This window comes from Dermacentor andersoni, chromosome 2 (assembly GCF_023375885.2).
Source record: "Dermacentor andersoni chromosome 2, qqDerAnde1_hic_scaffold, whole genome shotgun sequence".
NCBI classification, from domain to species: domain Eukaryota; kingdom Metazoa; phylum Arthropoda; class Arachnida; order Ixodida; family Ixodidae; genus Dermacentor; species Dermacentor andersoni.
In genome coordinates, this window is record NC_092815.1 from 120,498,564 (window position 1) to 120,518,031 (window position 19,468).

General features: G+C 45.5%; 1 protein-coding gene across 1 annotated transcript in view; it reads right to left on the reverse strand.

The window, feature by feature from the left end:
* Positions 1-668: 668 nt before the first annotated feature.
* tim (timeless) overlaps positions 669-19,468 on the reverse strand; it is a 29,425-nt gene continuing 10,625 nt past the window's right edge. The window contains exons 7-17 of the mRNA XM_050188023.2: positions 19,154-19,468; positions 15,054-15,123; positions 13,813-14,042; positions 11,511-11,611; positions 10,583-10,766; positions 8,077-8,139; positions 7,721-7,856; positions 5,667-5,966; positions 4,690-4,764; positions 4,432-4,600; positions 669-1,039 (exon numbers count right to left, since the gene is read on the reverse strand). The exon at positions 19,154-19,468 is cut by the window's right edge and continues 5 nt beyond it. Coding sequence (XP_050043980.1) covers positions 699-1,039; positions 4,432-4,600; positions 4,690-4,764; positions 5,667-5,966; positions 7,721-7,856; positions 8,077-8,139; positions 10,583-10,766; positions 11,511-11,611; positions 13,813-14,042; positions 15,054-15,123; positions 19,154-19,468 — 1,984 coding nt within the window. The 3' untranslated portion in view covers positions 669-698. The remainder of the gene's footprint in view (positions 1,040-4,431; positions 4,601-4,689; positions 4,765-5,666; positions 5,967-7,720; positions 7,857-8,076; positions 8,140-10,582; positions 10,767-11,510; positions 11,612-13,812; positions 14,043-15,053; positions 15,124-19,153) is intronic.

Sequence of the window (19,468 nt, forward strand, 5' to 3'; positions counted from 1 at the left end):
TGCCATCTTTCTATCTCAAGATTTTATCCTCTCTCTTTTTTTAGCGCGTCTGTGTTTTGCCACGGTGAATGCAAAGCGGTAGTAAGACACCAATCGACGCACGTTCGTGCCTGCGGGTCAGCTTCTCCGGCATACAGCAGGCCCCGTTATGGCGAATCAATCAGAATTAGCATTGTATCAATATATTTTTCTTAACTGCGAGTTAAATTGACACCGGAATCGCTTCAATATTGAGCGATTTATCGTGTCGCCAATTATTCAAGCCTGTATACAGCCGTGTATCAATGAGCTGCATGCATTGACGAGGATCAGAAGCGTTCACACCGGAAGCAATATAGCATTGAGATGGCAGCCAAGGTTGAAAGTTTCTCACAAAACCGTTGTCACAAGACGTGAACCGTCGATATTGCAGACGAAGCTTCGATCGCAGCCTAGCGCTTGCTCGGGTGTGGTGTGCGTTTCTTAAGTGCAAAGGCACCAACAATGCTATATATCGGGATTTTTTTTTCAGTTGAAAGCGTAAGGACGCCGTCAAAACCGGTGCATTGGGTTTGTTCGCTATATCCGGTGTTACGCCATAACCGGCTCCTTCTCGTGTATAGGGTGTGCGCGATCCTCAAGATCTGGCACCAGAGACCGACGAAAGCCCCGTAATGGTATATTGCAGCTTGGAACAGCAGACCGGTTGGAAGATACGCCTACGAGGTGGCGGCAGCATCGGCTCGGGCACGAGGAGGAGCCGCCAACGAGGCGCTGTTCGAGTCCGCACTTTCCTGACAGAGCCTGGCCAGCTTCCGGCATGCGAGTGGTCCTAGCTTGCGCGCCGTGGTATACAGCTTGTGGGCGGCCCACGAGGCAGGGATGCAGGGGCAGTTTGCAGGTCCCGGCCAGTCGAGGCCAAGCTTGTGCAGCAGCTGTCGGAAGTCGGTGTTCTTGAGCGCGCTCGACTGCACCTCGCTGAAGGCGACGATGGGTACACTCTGGCCCAGCAGCGTGTAGTGCAGTGCCACGGGCTCGGCATCATCCAAGGGTCGGTTTTCTGCGACGTTTTGACAGAAATTAAGTTATATGAGAGCAATGGCGCGGCGGCCGCCGCCCGAGCTACGAGGCAGCCCACATGGTTTTTTTTTTTCAATGCGAGGTGACGCCACATGTAACTCTGCAATGCACAAAAGTTTCACATAAAGGAAGATTAGAACATGTTCACCTTTGTTTCTTGCCATGGAGAGTTCATTTGTATGAATACAATGAAATTTTGTTTTAGTTAAAACTTATTTTTGTATAGGAACTAATCAGTAATTGGTTTGCTGAACTATCCCCAACTGGGGTAGGGGAACTTGCTTCAGCGTAGGAAAAACATTTTATAGGTTCTATAGGCCGTGCATTTAGTTCCTGTCCCTAAATTAAAAAAAAAAAATTAGGCATCAGAACAACGTAGCATATGATACGTTAGACACAACATGGTTAAGTACACACGGCAAGGAGGGGGTGCAGCATAGGCGAGGAAAAAAGGAGGAGGCGGAGGCTATGGCTTTGTGGCAAGAACGCCTTCGGAAGTACGCGTATCTCGTACTTCGCAATGTGCATCGGCTTCACGAACTCATGTTCAGTGGTCTGTTCAAGTAAAGCCATACATACGCAATGCTATATTTTTTGTAGGTATGAAAACGAGAGCAATTCGATTCCTATGGATGTTCGAAACAGCGCTGTAAGAAGGCTGTTTATTAGTTGCGTATGCAGGTGCTCTCTTTAAAAACGGAATGTCATTGCTTCCGAGTACCTTTCTAGTCGGAATTACAGCGGGAAGAGAAGCGTAAGCTATTTATTACCTTTGCAGGACCGCAAAAATCACATGCCCTCACGTCACACCTGTTTTATCTTCTAGCTGTCCCAGTAAAGTAAAGCGCTCTATGAAAAAAAAAAAAGTGTAGGTCCAAGCACATGTTGGAATCTACGTGAAGCGGTAAGTTAAATGCTTCGCAACTAACGGTGATGCGTAGAAATTTGTTTTCTTTCCTTCTCTGCGACGTGTAGCCACGTGCAATGTTTGTTTATCAGCCATTAAGGTCACAACTTTATTCTCATAACAATCTATTTGTTTATGCACTACATCGCTCATCACAAGCTATGCTGCAGTGCGAACTCGCAAGCAGGCAAATGCACAGCGTGAGATGAATGCGCAACGATCTCACTAGGACGAATGCGGTGCACGATGCTTGTCGAGGGAAGAATGGGGATGACACCTGTATGCACAGAAAGTACGGCACGTATCAAGCAGCATTTAAGGATTATGTACCCCTTGCACATAACAGAGGGGGCCGAATATCAACCTCTTGTATGTAAATCGAATATGAATAATAGCACTAAATACCTAATTGAATAACAAATAGTCAAACGAAGACGCATGTTTCTATAGCACGGATATTTGTTCAGTATATTTAGGCACCACACCTGACTGACTAGGGCAAAAAGAGAGAGAGAGAAAAAAAAAACAGGTAACTATCGAGGACAAATGATCATTTTTTATACACAAATTCGCTAATTGGCGTTAAAGAAATGCACGAATAGCCTTTCAACATGTTTATAGTCTGTTTTCAAACAAGATTTCCGGGAATGGATGACTACTGTATAACAAATCGTTCCCGAAAAAAGATGGAAAGTTGGGAAAAAATAAAATAAAAATAAACAGAAAATCTGCTTAAGCATTTGTGTGCCGTAAACACATGTAAACAGACATTTTACAACACTGGTTGTAGCGTAAAAAAATAAAGCTGCTACATGACTGCACTTCCAAAAACGCTAAATGACAGACTACAAGTAAAAACCATGGTTATCATGTAGGCTTCCGCCGCGAAACCAAATGCAAAGCTTGCATTACCCATTTTGTATATGCATTGCTTCAAAACCTTTTCTCATTGTTTCACTTCTGGTAACTTGCGATAGTTTGTTTCGCAGACAGAGAGCAGTAGCAAGACTTGAACAATAGGTTATTGTGAAATATTTGGTTAGTTACGAGAGTATTCTAAAATACCGAATCATTTCTTTTCGAATACGAATACAAATAGTTAGCATATACAAATACAATACAAACATACAATACAATACAAATAGTTAGTTAGCAGTACGGAACTTCGAATATTCGCCCACCCCTAGCACGTGCCCATTCTGGAGGAGTGACAAAGAACGGGCACACACTCAGTGGCACATACTGAATGGCCAAATAAAAATGAAATAAAGTAAATCAAAGAAACCTTTAAATTAACAGGTTGGTGTGCTTTAGAAATATCCATGAACCAGCATTATTTATTCAGGTTTTATGCAGGAAATAATCTTTTGTTGCGCATAACAGAGATGCGCTTACTTGCACTAGTTTGTCGGTCAGCAAACAAGGGCTATATAAGCCTGTTCTCTGGTGATTTCGTTCGGTGTATATATAAGCTTCGTATGTATCAACAAGTATACCAGCCTAAGTGCTCACCGACCCAGCAGCTAGCAACCACGCCAGACCCGGAAGGGTAGGCAAAAAAAGTTTCACTTTGAAAGCTGTCACTGGTTAACATCTTCGTGCGTTTTCCCGCGTGCCGATAAGGCAGCTTGGAATTATAAACTCGAAATTGACGGTGAAAAGAACGTCCACTTTGCGCTTGCGTCCAATCCTTTTAAGGTTGTACGGATGTGCGAATGTACAGTACATTCACGTAAATGTCGTTTTATATCCTTAGGAACCCACATGCCCCATAATCAACCTGTAGTAATCGCAGTGGTCACAAGATGATGTAGCAATTGAAAATGAGGTAATGGTGCCCTATGTTATCTCTTCTGAACTTTGGCAATCTGCGAACTTCGATATGCAAAAGAGGCTCTAAAACAGACTTGGATTGCATTTGATCAACAGTCGAGCACCCACATTGACTGGCGCTAACAGTGTATTATTATTATTATTATTATTATTAGTAGTAGTAGTAGTAGTAATAGTAGTATTTGTTTTCTCTCTCCTTTTTTTTGCTTTTTCACGTTTCCAGTGCGAGCGAGAGCAAGGGGCTGCATATGCCAGTGCCTAGTTCTTTACCCGCCGCGCCTAGCTGTTGACCTTATAGCCTGCAGATGCGTGGGTACCGCGAAGATGCCAAAATGCGTCGAAACTCGGCGTGCTCTGCTTTTGGTTACGTGACGGATCACCTCTTCCAACCGTGCGGTAGATTGCTCCCAACCATGGCAGTTCAGAGTGCCAGCTCATGCGTATACATTCCATAGGCCAGTTAAAATGAGTTAGTAACAGGCGTCAGGGCTACGTAGTGATGTCGGAGGGTGGCGAGCTGGAGGATTAGGCGAACCGGAGAGAAAGCGCAGGTGGCAGAATCAAAATGTTCAAGCCTGTTCAGAGCCCCACGGAAAAGTGCTTGTGATAACTTCCAACGATGAAGTACTTACTTAACTTGACGTAGCATACTTCTAAGAACTTCTTCTGAATCCACTGGAGCTGCTGTTCGAATCCATTTCCTTTGAGCTTTAGTACCAAGTCTGTGATCTCTGACCGCTCCTCGCTCTCGATGTTTTGAGATTCCGGTTGTTCCTTAGGCTTAGAAGAATTTTCTAGAAACTGGAAAGTAATAAAAACGAATTAAAATTTGTATAATAGGTTAACATGCCGTAGACGATCAAACCGGGCGCATTCGGCTCCTGTCTCACCTGTTTTTCTTTTTGTTCCAAATTTTCACATTGAGAATTCGAGATGACACGCTTGTACTTCAGCTGGTCCAGTATCTGGAAGAAATTCACAAGCAAACGTCCACGAATAAATAAATTTCTCTGGCATTCACCAGCACTGCTGCAGCAAATGTGTGGTTTAAATTTTTCTTTAGGAATGTCTTCAGTAATTTACAGGTTACATTTTATGTGAACACTCGACACAAGTATCTACTTTTCGTACGAACACTTGACATTAATTATGTAGAATAAAACGCAGAACTCTAAACCACGAGAACCTCAGGCAATATCTAGCTCGCTTACAATAAGACTGATGCCAGCGGGGCCTTCATCTCTCGCTATCGTTAATCTTCAAGAGGATGAACGGCCGTTTGCTCATAGTTTGAGATTGCTTTCGGTTCAGTGCTTTCGGTTCAGGTGGTTTCAAATGGAAAGCCACGAGTGGTGAGGTGAGGGTATGATCAAAACCTGCATTGTCTAAGACCTATACGACGGCGCTGTCTTCTTGCCACCAATACGCGGCCGCATTCTTTTGTCGATTCAATTACGTGCGTTTGTATCAACGAACGAGGTGTTAACCTTAGATATTTTATTAGACTGGCCTGACAACCTTGACAACCGCCTCCGATAAGCTCCAGGTGCGAACAAGGGAAATTTATTTCTCCCTAGTTACCGCCTATCACAAAAGTGCTTTCCGCAGGCCCCCATAGCTGTGGCAGGCCAGACTGCACATTTTTCGGCGGAAACAAATAAGTGCACTAAAAGAAAAGGTTTAAACGAAGGAAAATGCAAACAAGCTTTTCGTTATGTATGCATTGTGCACTGATTTGATTGCGCTGTCTCTCCGCGTTCCTTTATTGTGGCAAGTGGCTGGGCCGTGACATCCACTTTTCTTCATCATTACACCTCTATTAAGTGATATGCCAGCTCGCGCAGTTCGCAGTGTTTTTGCAGTGTACCTCTCTGCGGGTTCGACGCACGTCGTTCCGGCGCAGGTGCTCGACGATCTGGCCGACGGGGTCGCTGTCGTACTCGAACTGGAGGAAGCACCAGTAGAGCGCGTTGTCGTCGCCCTCGTCGCTACAGTCGCTGCTGTCGCTGCTGTCGTCGTCGTAGAATGGCGGCACTACCAGCGGCTGGGTGCTGGATGCCGAACCGCTGCGCTGCATGCCAGGTATGTTCTCCGAGTACAGCTCTGGGTTACGGCCGGCGAGCTTTAGGTACCGATTCATCACGTAGCCCACCAGGTCTTCGTACAGCTGCAGCACGTACACGCGCCCGAGCGTTGCAGTTGCATTGCGGAAAACTTCGTTGTATTGCTAGTAAGGCTATACACCCTATTTCCTTCATTTTCTTTTTTTTAATTGAAACTTCGTTGATGATTATCCTCTAGCCCGAAACGTTCTACATTACCTGCTTGCAGTGTAAGATGGCCGTGTATTTCAAGCAAACCTATTGTTGAGAGCAAAGGCCGACAACTTAATTTTATTGCATTGTTAAGATTCTTTTTTTTTTGCTTTGCAACCTTTCACCCCCAAAGGTTTTCTATCTGCAGTACTTGCTGATTTTGTGAGATGTTCAACGAGCAGGGAAAAATCTGTTATTGGGCTCAGCGTTGGAAATATGACAAGAAGCTGAGCCAAAGTACTGGTTACCAGAGATCGGCTGAGACAATCCAGACATCACACCATATGGCGTGTTAGTTACTGGGCATATCGTCTCGCTGTAAGAGTACAATGGTTTACCGCACAAATTTTTAAGGAGAGCCTACTCACGTACGTATACACATTTTCAAAACTTCCGAAAAATTGAAGACGTTAATGTGACGAGCTAATCATTTCACCCAAACCTTCGCTATCGACAAACCGCTTGCCATGTTTTTTTTTTTTTTTGCATACACGGTTTGCACATGGACCGTTGTTTTCGCTGTCGTGAAAGTATAGAATACGAAATATTTACATATCTGTAACAGTTTGCTTTCAAATAAGCGTTTATATGTCTACGCCTTCGTGTAGAAATACACAAAGCCAAGCTAGAACACATAAATGTGCGTCCCCCCCCCCCCCCCCCCCCAATAAAAATTATCTGTGATATGCGATAGAATACCTACGTGCTGCAAACCTTTCCCTGCTTCATGTTGACCGGTGTGTAGAGACAGTATTCTATTTTCACGTACCACTTATTTTTGATCAGACTATGGAAGCGACTTATATTTCGTTTATGGAAAATGTGGGTACACTTGGGATTCAAAAATAATTTTATTTGTGTGCGATTTGAATATGGGGCCTTTTTATCCTGTTCGCAGTGAGGTTGGCCCTTCCTACCCACAATGCTGTCATATCCCGGATTCATCGCAGACCATTTATTGTTTTGTCTCCTGTAAAGCGTGCATTGCCATGTGGCTCCTTATGGCGAGGAGAAGCTATCACACTGTTAACGTGCTTTTTACTCTGTAAAGCGTGCACCGCCACGTGCATTATCTTGATGAGGAGAAGCCACTACACTTATTTGTAGTTGTTTCTATCCATAGTTGGCTCCATCTGCAGATGGCTCTACCTGTAGTTGAATCTATCTGTAGTTTGCTCTATTCCAATTTGAAGCAAACTAAATATCTAAATGTAACATGTTGGCTCTTTTTACCATACGCATTAATGTGAAAGTATCTGCTGGCGCTTTTTTGTAAAAGCGTCTTGTAGTACTCCTGTTCGTCCTTTCTTGCATTTCGCTGCTCACAGTTTTTCGTCGGCATACTAGCATAAGTCATCACGTGGTCATTCAGTTGAGTTTTGAGCCATTGGTCTGCTCATTTAACCGGTTTTTAGTGTCAGCCTATATATCACGCTGAGTGTAATAACTATTTCACGTAACGCTTGTGACGCACTGGTTGTTTACAAAACGTATGTATGGTCAGCATGTGTGTTAGATTATTTAGCGTAACTGACGTGGCTGACTTGTAGAGCTTAACAAATGCATAAGCTGCGTGAAACGATATCTCACTGTCGCGTGGACGTACCTCAGGAATTTCGGCTCCTTCATTCAAGATGTTGACGAAAGAAGATAGAATACTCGGATGGAAGAGTGCTTCCGGACGCTTTAGGTCTCCAGCAACGTGATGCATCATCGTGAAGACGCAGTCGTTGACGAGTACGCTGAAAAGAAGAAAGAGGAGTTACAGCTTAACGTATTGTTTTAGCTTTGGTATTTAGCTATTCTATGGTATTTAGCTTTGGTATTAGCTATTTAGCTTTTAGCTATTCTTTCTAGGATTGTAAACTTTCCATGGAGATATTACGTTTGAAAGAATTTGAATGCGTGTGTTATATTATAAAACGTGCCCGAGCAAATGAGTTCGAGTGAGCCGTGATTTACCTGTTTTTTCGGTAATCTTTCAACACCACACCGTATCTTTCCATCACCTCGACTGTTGCAAACCTGGGAGAGGGAGAGAGAGAGAGAGAAGCAGCGCTGAGTTGGCAACCGCTCAAAGAGTTTAGCTCATACTCGAAACAAACAAGTTTCAGATGTGTGCGCGAACGCTGCCGTTAAACACAGATCTAGAAAAGTTGGTTGTAAAAACGAACTGTTGAGGACGATTGTACCTGATGAACCTCCCCATGACATTTTTGTAAGAATGCAAATGGCATTTTGGCGTCTCTTAGTCTTTTCCCTGTTGAAAATCATCAACATGTACGAAAATGATACCAAGTCAGAAGTATTAGGTCTGATTTATCTAAACTGTTTTAAAATAACTTTTCTGGATTGAATAACTTAAAAGAGCACTAAGGACTGTGCGAAAGATAAAAGAAAACTGAGGAGTGCCACTCGCAATGGAATATATGCGACATTGAACGTATTATTTATCAGAAGAATGAGCACGTTTTCATCCGCGAAATCTTACATATTACATTGTGCTGAAAAACTGATATCGCAATATTATCACAAATGCAAGGTGCATGCACATAGAGAATTAGGAGATAGCTGTACGAAGTAAGGATAGTAGTTTTATCGACTGTATAAAGTTGTAAACATTAGCTTACTAACGAAATTACAATGATAGAATGCGTAAGCGTAACTCAACGAGGACGTAGAAAAAAGAACAGGCAGACGGAGACATCGCTGTCTTTGTGTGTTGCTTCTTTCTGCGCCCTTGTTCGGTCGCGCTTACAAATTCTATAATGGACTCAAACCAACTAGCCTGTCAACGTGTTTTAACTAAATTAACCAGCACGGTGTCACGCGCGCACAGGTAAACATGAACACACATCGCTCGATGACAGCGGAAACTGTCTGTGAAAACGCTGGAGCTAGGAATCGCGACTGCAGCCGCGAGCCAATTGACCTTCGTGCATATGTCGCTTCAATGCGTACGAAACGTCGAAAGCACAGCGCGTACGAAGCTACTGGCACCACGCGCACTCCGCAAACATCGCAGATCGCGTTGAAGATGAGGCCAGCGTGGGCGCGCACTTTAGCCACGTCGCAGACCGCTTTCAAGACACACAAGCGCTGGCAACGCGTCCCTACGGCGTCCGCCAAAGGCGTCTACTACGGCGTCCGCGATTCGCGTGGCCAACGCCGTAGTAGACGCCGCGATTGTGTCCACTCTGTACGGAGCGGAGGGCGAGGAGGACATCGAGGCACCGTAGCTGCCGCCGGAGAAGAACGCCTCTCCTCCCTCGCCTCACCCCTCTGCCTCGGGCGCCACAGGAGAGGGCACGCATCCGGGCCGCGTTCCTCGCTCGCGCATGCGAGATTGAACCGCGTTCGCCGGCTCACCCTGACACACTTTCACTCATACGGAACCTCACGGCGACCGGCAGAAGTCCGCCTGGAATGTCCATATAATTGCTATCGCAATAAAAAGAAATTTAGCTGCAACTCTGGTCCTTAAACTTTTGCGCTCGACTGTACGTGGTTGACCTATGTATGTTCTTTTTTCTGTATTGGACCTAGTACTACCTACATAGGCTATTGTTCCAACAATTTTCTACGCATTCCTTTAATTGCTTAAATAAAGCTTATTTTTGAATTATTGATACCCAAAGCGTAAATTGAGAGTATAAAAACCATTTTGAAAAATAATTTGTGGACACGGTAACGCACACGGCAACGCTTGGCATCCTACGGGTTCGGTCAGCTTAGTTGTAGCAGAGTCCTTCAATGCTTTTCAGTTGTAGCAGAGTCCTTCAAAAGCATTGAATGACTCTAGTTATAGGAACCCAGCCGAGTTTAGGAACATAAGCGTAAGTGTGCCGAGGCCGCCCGTCGTCGTTATGTGGTTCGGATGCCTGAGGCCCACACTGCCCTACTAGAACGAGAGCGGATAGTCGAAGGTGAGCGCTACAAATCAATGAAACCAGTGAATCAGTGGACATAGAATAATTTAATGTCAAACTACTGTGCACATGTAACGTAACGTAACTTAATGCACATAAATAACTATAGCACTTCAGTGTAGTAAGACATTCCAGCTTCAATAACTGTGTTGTTCCCGCTGCATATACCACCAATTCCCACACACGTTACAACTTCGGTCGCCGTTTCGCTCCAGAAAATAAACACGATTCGTGAGAACCCTTTTTCAAACTTAAAAACAATCACTCGCGTCACGTCGCGCTCAACTAAGGTTTTCGCTCCCGGAAATTTTTATCTTCCAATCTATAATTTTTTTGTATTCTATTTCGTTCTCACCTTGCTCCTGCATATATTTATTTCGCAATAAATATTTAGTATTGCCTTGTCCGACGTGGCCAATTTATCGCTTCTTTGTTTGCAAAGCAACACACTACTATGATCTTCACTCAGGCACTCAGATGATCTTTTTTGGCTTTAGTATAGTTTAGTGGAAGGAGAAGTCAACGGAAATGACACATACTGCGACAGATGTCCGAGTATGTCGATGTCCAGGCCGCCCTCTGTTTTTTGGGCATACTCCAGAATTAGAAGTAACAGATGGTTGGTGATGATAAGGTCCACAAGTATCTGGCTCGGCATGGCGTTCCACTTGCGGATCAGCAGTAGCGGAATATTGCGAAGGTCTTCCAGACGGGCCAGAGACACTGTGGGCAAGGGCACTCGTATTATCAGGGAGGTCACATTCAATTAATATGTCAATCAGTTCTGCGGAATCCCGCAAGGGGGAGAGAGGTTCATGAAAGGAAAAATTCTCATCCACCCGAATGTAGCACGATGCTACAAAGTAAACCCTTACATATTTCTCAGAAAGAAAGCTTCGCAGTTGAAAAAATATTCGTGCTGGTAGGGAATCCAGGGCGATCCCAGACCAGGACGATCTCGAGCCAGGACGATCGCAGACCAGGACTATCCCGGACCAGGACTATCCCGGACCAGGATGATCCCGGACCAGGATGATCCAGACTAGGAGGATTCAGGACTAGGACGATTCCGGATCAGGACCAATTTTTTTCTCAACTGCGAAACTTTGTGAGAAACCCGCATGGGTTTCCTTTGTAGCTTCGAGCTACATTCGAGTGGATGACAATTTGCCGTCTCATCTAATTCAGTTAGGCGAGATAGAATGATAGGTGATTGTACGAGTGGATGCGAGTGTTCGTGCGCGGGAGTGATTAGCCTTTGCAGGTGATAAGGCATCGCTTCATCCATATTTGTGTGTTACGACGATCTACATGAATTCAAGTACATTTAGTAGCACGGCAATGTTAGCAATTGCCGTGGCTAAAAAACAAGGGAGCGTCGCGGGAGTGGCTGGGCTATGAAAAAAAATACATCATATCTACGGCCGTTATTGTCAAGGTAGCCACTGTCAGCGCCGGTCTACTTACCGCAGAGCCGACGCATGTCGTCACCGACGCCCTTGAAGCGGCTATTGTACGTTCCGATGGCGGCGATGAACTCGCGGAAAGCGCGAACCACAAGGTGGTACCTAGAAAGGAACACGATTGCTGTCACGCTGGCGCTGTGAGATTACAGCAGGAGCTTAATATATATATATATATATATATATTAAGCTCCTGGCTGACCCTGCTGACCCACACGACACATTTTGAAACCACGGAATTCCGATAAAAAATGCAATCTTACAGTTTTTGCTTTTTTATCGGTCTAGCGATGTTGCGATAGGCGCAGGTGGTCGCAGCTACTCGGAGTTCTCCACTAAAGCGACCAGACCAAAAGACGGAGGTGCGGACTTCGCAAAAGAGAAGTTTATGCAGGGAATACGTACAAATAAGAATGGGTGAGCAGGCCTGGGAAGACTCATAAACAATAGGCCCGCACGACTCTAATTACTGTTGGACGTTCCTGACTCGCCTATCCATACTTGTATGTAGGAAAAACAAGGGTGGTGACAATCCTGGCTTGTGACAAGTGTCATAAATCATTAGTGGTTGTTGACGTGGACTCACTTCCAACAGCTGAACTCTGAACTCTTGTATTTACTTAATTATAAGCCTACACGTAGCAGATTCAGTATAACGCCTAATTCACGTATTGTTACAACTGAATTGCATGCGACGTAAATCGGTATATCTACTTGCGTTGGCCATAAACTACTGTTTACCGGTTATCTAATTTCATATGATGGGTAGCAAAGAGCCCTCAGACAGCCTGATAGCGTGCTTGGCATATCCGCGCAGAACAAACGGAAAAGACATTCGCCATGTCTGCTATCGAAAGAACGGTCTAGTTTACCAACGTTCGGAATTCCTCTACCTTCAGCATGAAAACAATGTGCTAAATATGTTAAAAAAGTCCATATTATTTAGAAATAATGTGCCCTCGGCGGCAATGACCGGGTGGATATAAGAGAGAGAGAGAGAATTTAATTGAAAGAAGGCAGAGAGGTCGGCTTGAGCTAAGGCGCTCTAGCCTGCTACTCTGTACAGGGGGAGGGGGAGCGGGGACATAAAGGTAGATATAAACATTCCGTAGGAATCGGGGGTCGAGTTGACAAAGCTCTTTCTTGAGAATTTTTGTTTTCCCGTCAAATTCGCCCATGTCATTCCTGCGTCTTTGGTTCAAGAGCAACTGGCAAGCGTGTTTGTGCTCTCGCACATTCGTGCTATGCAATGTGACAGACGCGGCGATCATCTCAAAGAACTAGCTGGCGCTGTAACGATCGAAGTGTACATGCGATTGCGACCTATTAGAATCAGAACGTCGGGCTGCTTTGCTGGGGAACCTATGCTCTGTCCCACTGTCGGGCATGTAATTCGTTCTTGTTTTTAAACTGTGAACTATTCGGCAACACAGCAGCAGCACTCAGCAGCTGCGGTCAGGAAATTCCGGGAGAGGGCTCGCAAAAAATAATAGCTTTGCTTTAAAAACTATATTCTGGGGTTTTACGCGCCGAAACCACAATCTGATTACGAGGCACGTCGTGGTGGGTGACTCCGGATTAAATTTGACCAACTGGGTTTTTTTAGTGGCACGAGCATCGAGTGACACTCTTGTTTCTTGCGCAGCATTTCCGGTTCACCTCCCGAGACGACCGGGGAAGAAATTCAAAATAAATCAGAAAAGATAGAAAAAAATAGTACAGTACGAAATTCGTGGGTTTCATTACAGATATGATACCAGAGCATAAGTTTAGTTCAAGCTTGAGTTACTGAAGTGTCTGGAATAATTAGAGTTAATTATAAATCATCGATTACCGCACACCAAATCACAGAATCGTATACTTTAGAGACCCGCCAGGCGAGCACGACTTTGGTGAAATTCCTGGAAACCCGGAAGCAGAAAGCGAAAATAATGACGTCACTATTTACCTCACACACAAGAAAGTGGCATGATATTTAACCGGCTAAATAGTAGAAGACAGTTGCCTGCGAGTTCGGTTCGCGCATTGCGTTCGCCTAAAGCTAACCTAAATAACACCAACGCCGAGGTACGAGTGCCACTAAGAGACACCTAAGTCAGAGATGAGGGTCGCCTACCATTTTTTTAGCGTGCAGTCAAAGTAAACGAGCATTTTTGTACCTCGCCTCCGTAGAAGTATGGCCGCCGCGTCCGGAATCGAATCCACGAGCTCAGCAGTTGGCGCAACGCCATAGCCACTAAGCTCCTGGTAAGGCAGCGAAATATAATCGAGTGTGTGCGATTTATGGCGAGCAACATTATTCGTACCTCTTTTTGAGCAGCTTGGATCCTTCGGCCGACTGGTGCTGCGGCATGTCCAGCTCTTGGCAGACGGCGATGGCCTCGAAGACGAGCAGACCGACCACCTCGATCGAGAGCACAGGCCGCACGTGGTGCAGGGACAGGCCCAGCGCGGTGGCCAGTCCCGTGAAGTATCCCACCACCCACAGAAAGTGGCAGCGGTCGATCAAGCTCGAGCCCTGCTCGTGGTTCACCCTCTGCGGAAACCAATCGAAATGCACGCCGCGTGCTCGGAAACGCTACAAGTCCAGTGCGCAGGCTCACGCTCAACGTTCAGGTCGTTCATTTCAAGTCTGCGAAGATTGGAAGAGTTGTACCGGGCCGGCTCTGAAGAAAGGTCAACTGGAAGATCGGATAATGCTTTGATAACGTTCCTTTGAGAGATAAAGAGATATGGAGAGGTTGATTTATTTGGGGAACAGCAGAGAGGTCGGCCTGGAGTAACAGTCTTATAGCCTGCTACTCTGCTCGGAGGGAAAGGCAAGAGGAGAAAAGGAAGATAGGAGGAGCGATGATGATGATAGGTACTATTTTCCTTAGGGACGTTTGTAGTGCAGCGATCTGCATGCGTGTTAGAGAGCTGACGGCGTTTCGTTTGTCACAGTTTATCTCGAAAAAGGCGCGAATGATTTCGCTCGTCATAATTTTGGCACATAAGTTTATATCGCTGACCCGTTTCTGACGGACCTTTTTTCCGCTGTTCATGGTATAGTCTCGCTTATCTCAAGATAGGTTATAAAAGCTTTAACGCCATTTTAGATCTATAATACCAATAGTGATTTTTTTTGCTCCTTAATCTATGTCCCTTACTGCGGTATTCAAGTCTACATGCACACACCTCACAGATATCAACAACCTATATAGATATGAGCGAATGACTTCGGATATTTTCAACGCTCCTTCTTGCGCGATAATCAGCGCCGTTATCACCGCTGTTCTACACGAGTTTTCTAAATCCAGACTCTGCTTGCGCAGAGCCGTCAGATGGCTCTTGCAAAGCATGACATTCGTATATTTCGCTGATAACTGTGGTGCTTATCACACTCGCAGCTTCGCAACTTGTTTAACTAAGTGTTGTGAGGTACGCATACAAGTGCACTTACTAAAAAAATTGAGTGGATCGTTTTATTTAAAAAAATTGCGGTGTAGGAAATCGCGGTTAGGAATATACAAAGGAAAAAAAAATAGTAGTCATTGTTTATGCTCACCATAAGTTCAGTCACCAGAGGTCCATATCCGCTGTGCAGAAAGCTGATTGTGAAGTTCTGAAGCATGTTGCTGTAGAGAAATAAATTTGTGGAAGAAAGAAAAAAAATGCGCACGTGCGACATTGTGAGGGGGAAGAATCAACGAAGGAACTGACGGGTACAGACACGATGACAAAGAGACATGGAGACGATACACGGGATCAACGTGACAGCCGTCAAGCAGCCCAAAAGAAAGCTTTTACGCAAATGGAAATCCCATTATGCGCAGAAATCCCCAAATCATACACGAAAATGTCAAGCGCAGGTGCGCAAAGGCACAGGCTCGACCCGGTACTGATTGCAACAACGTATTTAACCTCGTGTCTCCCTTCCTGATTATTTTTCTGTTTCCTGGTGCTTAGGCGCGGCGAGTTGAATATGTTATACTCGAGGACTCCAAGGGAAGTAAATTTTGCACGAGAAAGTTTGTCTGCTTGATGCTTCCTTTTCCATCAGAGCTACACGCTTGTATCACTTCTACGAATGAGTGCGACTTTTCGTTAGGTAGTATTAGCCATACACGTTTTTTTTTCTTCGCTTTGTAAAACAAACGTCGCAAGCTATCCTAGCAAACATGTTTATCTTTGGCACATAGATTTGGTTTCTTTTTTCTTCTCTTTACATTCGTGACAACGTCGTTAGGCATACCGCACCTTTTAAAGCAATGAAATTGTTCATATACTTTGGCTGTTCCGCATTTTTTTTAGTGACCACTTCGCTAATCTATTTTCTCTCGACGCTGACGGGAATGTGTTATAAATGTGAGGACCTTCATTCCCGCCCTCGTATTGATGTGATAAACCGACTAAGGCGTAAGAACAAGACGCAACTTAATCCATGGGCCACGATGTGAGGTATTTATGTTTATGCGTCGCATTAGAGGTCGTCATGTAAGGGTGCTTATATCTAAGGCAAACACTATACATTGCGCAAGGGCACAATAGACCCTGAAGCGAAAAAAAGAAAGACCGCACAACAGCGGTCTTATGAGGAACAAGATGCCGTAAACCTCGGCGCTGCGCTCTTCATGCCACGACACGTGAATACAGGGTATGAAAAGAACACGTGAAGAGAGACTCTGAAAAGACGAGGAGGGACGGCAAGCTAGGCGCCTAATAAAGCGAGCGTACGGCATTTTACGTAAGCAGCTATAGTGGGTGTTCTTACGGTCACCACGGTCATGTTCCGACGCTCTAACTTGGGACTAGCGTGTCGTTATCTTTCAGATACGTGCTGTGGAATGTTGGAACGCAGCACACTTTTACGCTTCCCGAACCCAGAACTGGTGTGCTCGCTGCCAAGCGCTCTTTCTTTCTCTTGCACAAGTAATAGGGGGACGCTGTCGCTAACGCATGGTTAGTTCACGAAACACTTAGCTAAGTTTGGTGTTTCAAAATTAAATCACGCATGCTTCCCCTTTTTAAAGAACGGAACGAAGTCATTACGAGTTTTGGAATGATTTCATGATATAGCGTTAGCATTTCTTTGGGTAGCTCTTCCATTCTGAGGAAATAAGTGCACTCGTGACGATGTTCATTTATTAGACTGCCCTTTACTTCGCACGAGGAAATGGCGCGTCGGTGTTCGGCACACAACGCTTCTTGTAACGTCGATTTTTAAATATAATTTACCGCAAATTTATTATCCGGTGTTCAGTATGACCTTTACAAAAGGAAGACATATGGTAAAGTTGGCCACGCAGGGGTGTGCGTGTTTTGCCTTCATCGCCTATAAGTGAGACGAAACTGCCGAGTAGTACAATTAAAACTTGTCGACTCAACAAAAGCACACAGAGAATCATGCATCGCAACGACGGACGATGAAACGGACGAAGGACGTGAACCCACGTACACACACCACCGGCACAAGATGGTCACAAACAACCAAAAAGAGACCGCAGATGTGTGGCCAGAATACCCTTCCAGACCGGCACCCTCCTTCTCGCTCGACTGCTAAGTGAGATCTGTGATAGGCTGAAGCAATGTCATCTTTAACCGAAGTCGTTTCCATGAAACTAAAGGAAGAGATTAGAGAGTGTGAACAAGTTAACTGGACTCTTGAGCTGCGCTACAGGAAACGTGAGAGTCTGAGATTACACTGCTGCAGCAGATCATAACTCTCACTCGGCAGTCTCGGCAAGCGAAGGGGTGACAAGGAGATGGCCCGGTAAGGAGGGGTAGTGGCGGCGGGACGTCGAGGAGGAGGGTGTTTCCGTCGCAAACGTGTGGCCATGGTCGAGCGACGCCCCGGGGCGCGTTAACCGACAGAAATTCAGCGACTCAGCGCTCCGTCACTTGCTATTTTCGCTGGGGACCGTACTCTGCGTACAACCTCACGGGCTGCAGTGTAATGAAACAACCGCAACCTGGCTATAGAGTCCCTTGGGTAGGGACGTTTCAAGTTGCCTTTCTCTACCCTAACTTTTTTTTTCCTGATTAACCTTATTCCCAGAAGATTTATCTCTTAGGAACCCACAAATGCGCGTTCCGGGTGAAGAGCCTTTCTCTCTCATGACGCACCAAACACAAAACATAGTCAATGAATACAGCAAGCGAGGTGTTTTTCTTTTCTTTTTTTCAGGAGACAAAGCTAGGCTGAAAAAGCAGTGCCAATTGTTTCTACAAGACCAAAGCCCCGATGAAGTACGCAGAAGTCGCCAATGACCAAGCGACATCGCTGGATTTTTGTGTACTAACGCACCCCTGGACTGCCGTGGGAACTGCATGAAAACATTGGCAAAGATGCGGGTGCGATAACTGTACAATAACGGGGAATCGGGAAGTGAAAAGTAAGAAAAAAAATTCAAGAGGGAGGTAGGAAGGGAGCCTGAGCGTAGAAAACTAACGAGGGGCCCAGGGTATATAGTTTGCTTAAGGGGATATAAGGGATGGTAAAAAGAACAAAGTGGAAACGCTTTAGGGATCTGAGAATTTTGTCGCCGAGGCCAAGAAAGTATAGGTGCGAGCCGTGCTCGCCAGCATCCAGCACCCGGCCGGGGCCCAATGGTGGCTATGTGGCGCCCCCTCTCAAATGCAGTTTACCGTCCACGCCCATTGTAATCTTCCGCAACTATAGCTTCCACACGAGTCCGGCGCGGCGGTCCAAAGGCACGTCGGTTGGGGGGGGTCGTCCTTGATCTGGAAATCTCTTCAATAAAAGAAGAAGAAGAAGACAAAAGTCTGACGAGCGTTACTTTGCGATTGGTCAGCACTGATTGAGGAATGAAAACCTCAGCTGATGAGTCACAAGGCACAAGTGGCACATTTAAAGAATAGGTTAGTGAATGAGCAAACTGGAAGAAAAGTAGCTGCATCTGCACAGTGTTACGCTGAATTGTAAATGACACCATGCACAGAATGGCTCTGTTTGATCCGAAAAAAGAAAACCGCCAAGAACGGTTGTCCTTTTTTTGGTTAATTCTAAAGTATTAAGTGTACTCGCACTACGAAGTTTACGTACGAGATACGTGTTCATGCGATCTAAATCACTTATTCGTACGACGAACTCTTTCCTTGAGATGTGTGGCACATTGGCAAATATTTGACCGGAACGTTAACCAAAACTAAGATTCTTTTATAACCGGTCTTGTTGATTTTGTGAGCATGAAGGATAACGCTGAAATACAGCCTCGTGCCTGTCGAGCTGTAAAATAATTATTACGACTTGCGTACCTGGTCGTTACAAGAACACAGACATGGATATGACCTACCTCATGTCTCTGGACGCTCCTTGACTCGGGACGCGTACGTGCGAGTGTAACCTTGCAAGCCTCGCGAAGTGCACAACAAAAGGTCACTAAGAGGGCAGATTAATCAATCAACAATTCAGCTTCTGAACGAGATTCTCACACATGTATCACAAACCAAGCTTTTTTGAGGACTTATCTTGACTATTTAACATAGTTTTCCGGGTTTTGTATTAAGTATAGTCACCTTAAGCGCGGAAATAAGCTTTACGAAGAGGAAGTTGGCATTGCACGGATTGATTGTTTACCATAAAACGTAAAAGCGCATACAAGCGAAAGACAAGTTGAAACGACCTTTGGTGGCCGGATTGCGTACCTGATATCAGCGTTGGACGGGACGTGTGCTGACGCGTCCAGAAGCACCAGCGTCTTCTTGCGGTCCCACACGGGATCGCGGAGCGCGCAACGGGACTCGAGCGACGCCACGGCGGCCTCTAGGCAAACAGATGACGTGCACTTCCCGCCTCTCAGCTGGCTTTTGCTCTTTCGCGACATGGCGACCAAATTGCGCTGTTTGGAGCGAGCCAGCAGCTCGTCCTCGTACGATGAGTCGCTGCCAGAGGGACTGTCGGCAGAGTGCATGGCCCTATGCTTGGCTGACGCTTTGTGGTGCGGGTCCTTGATGTGCTCC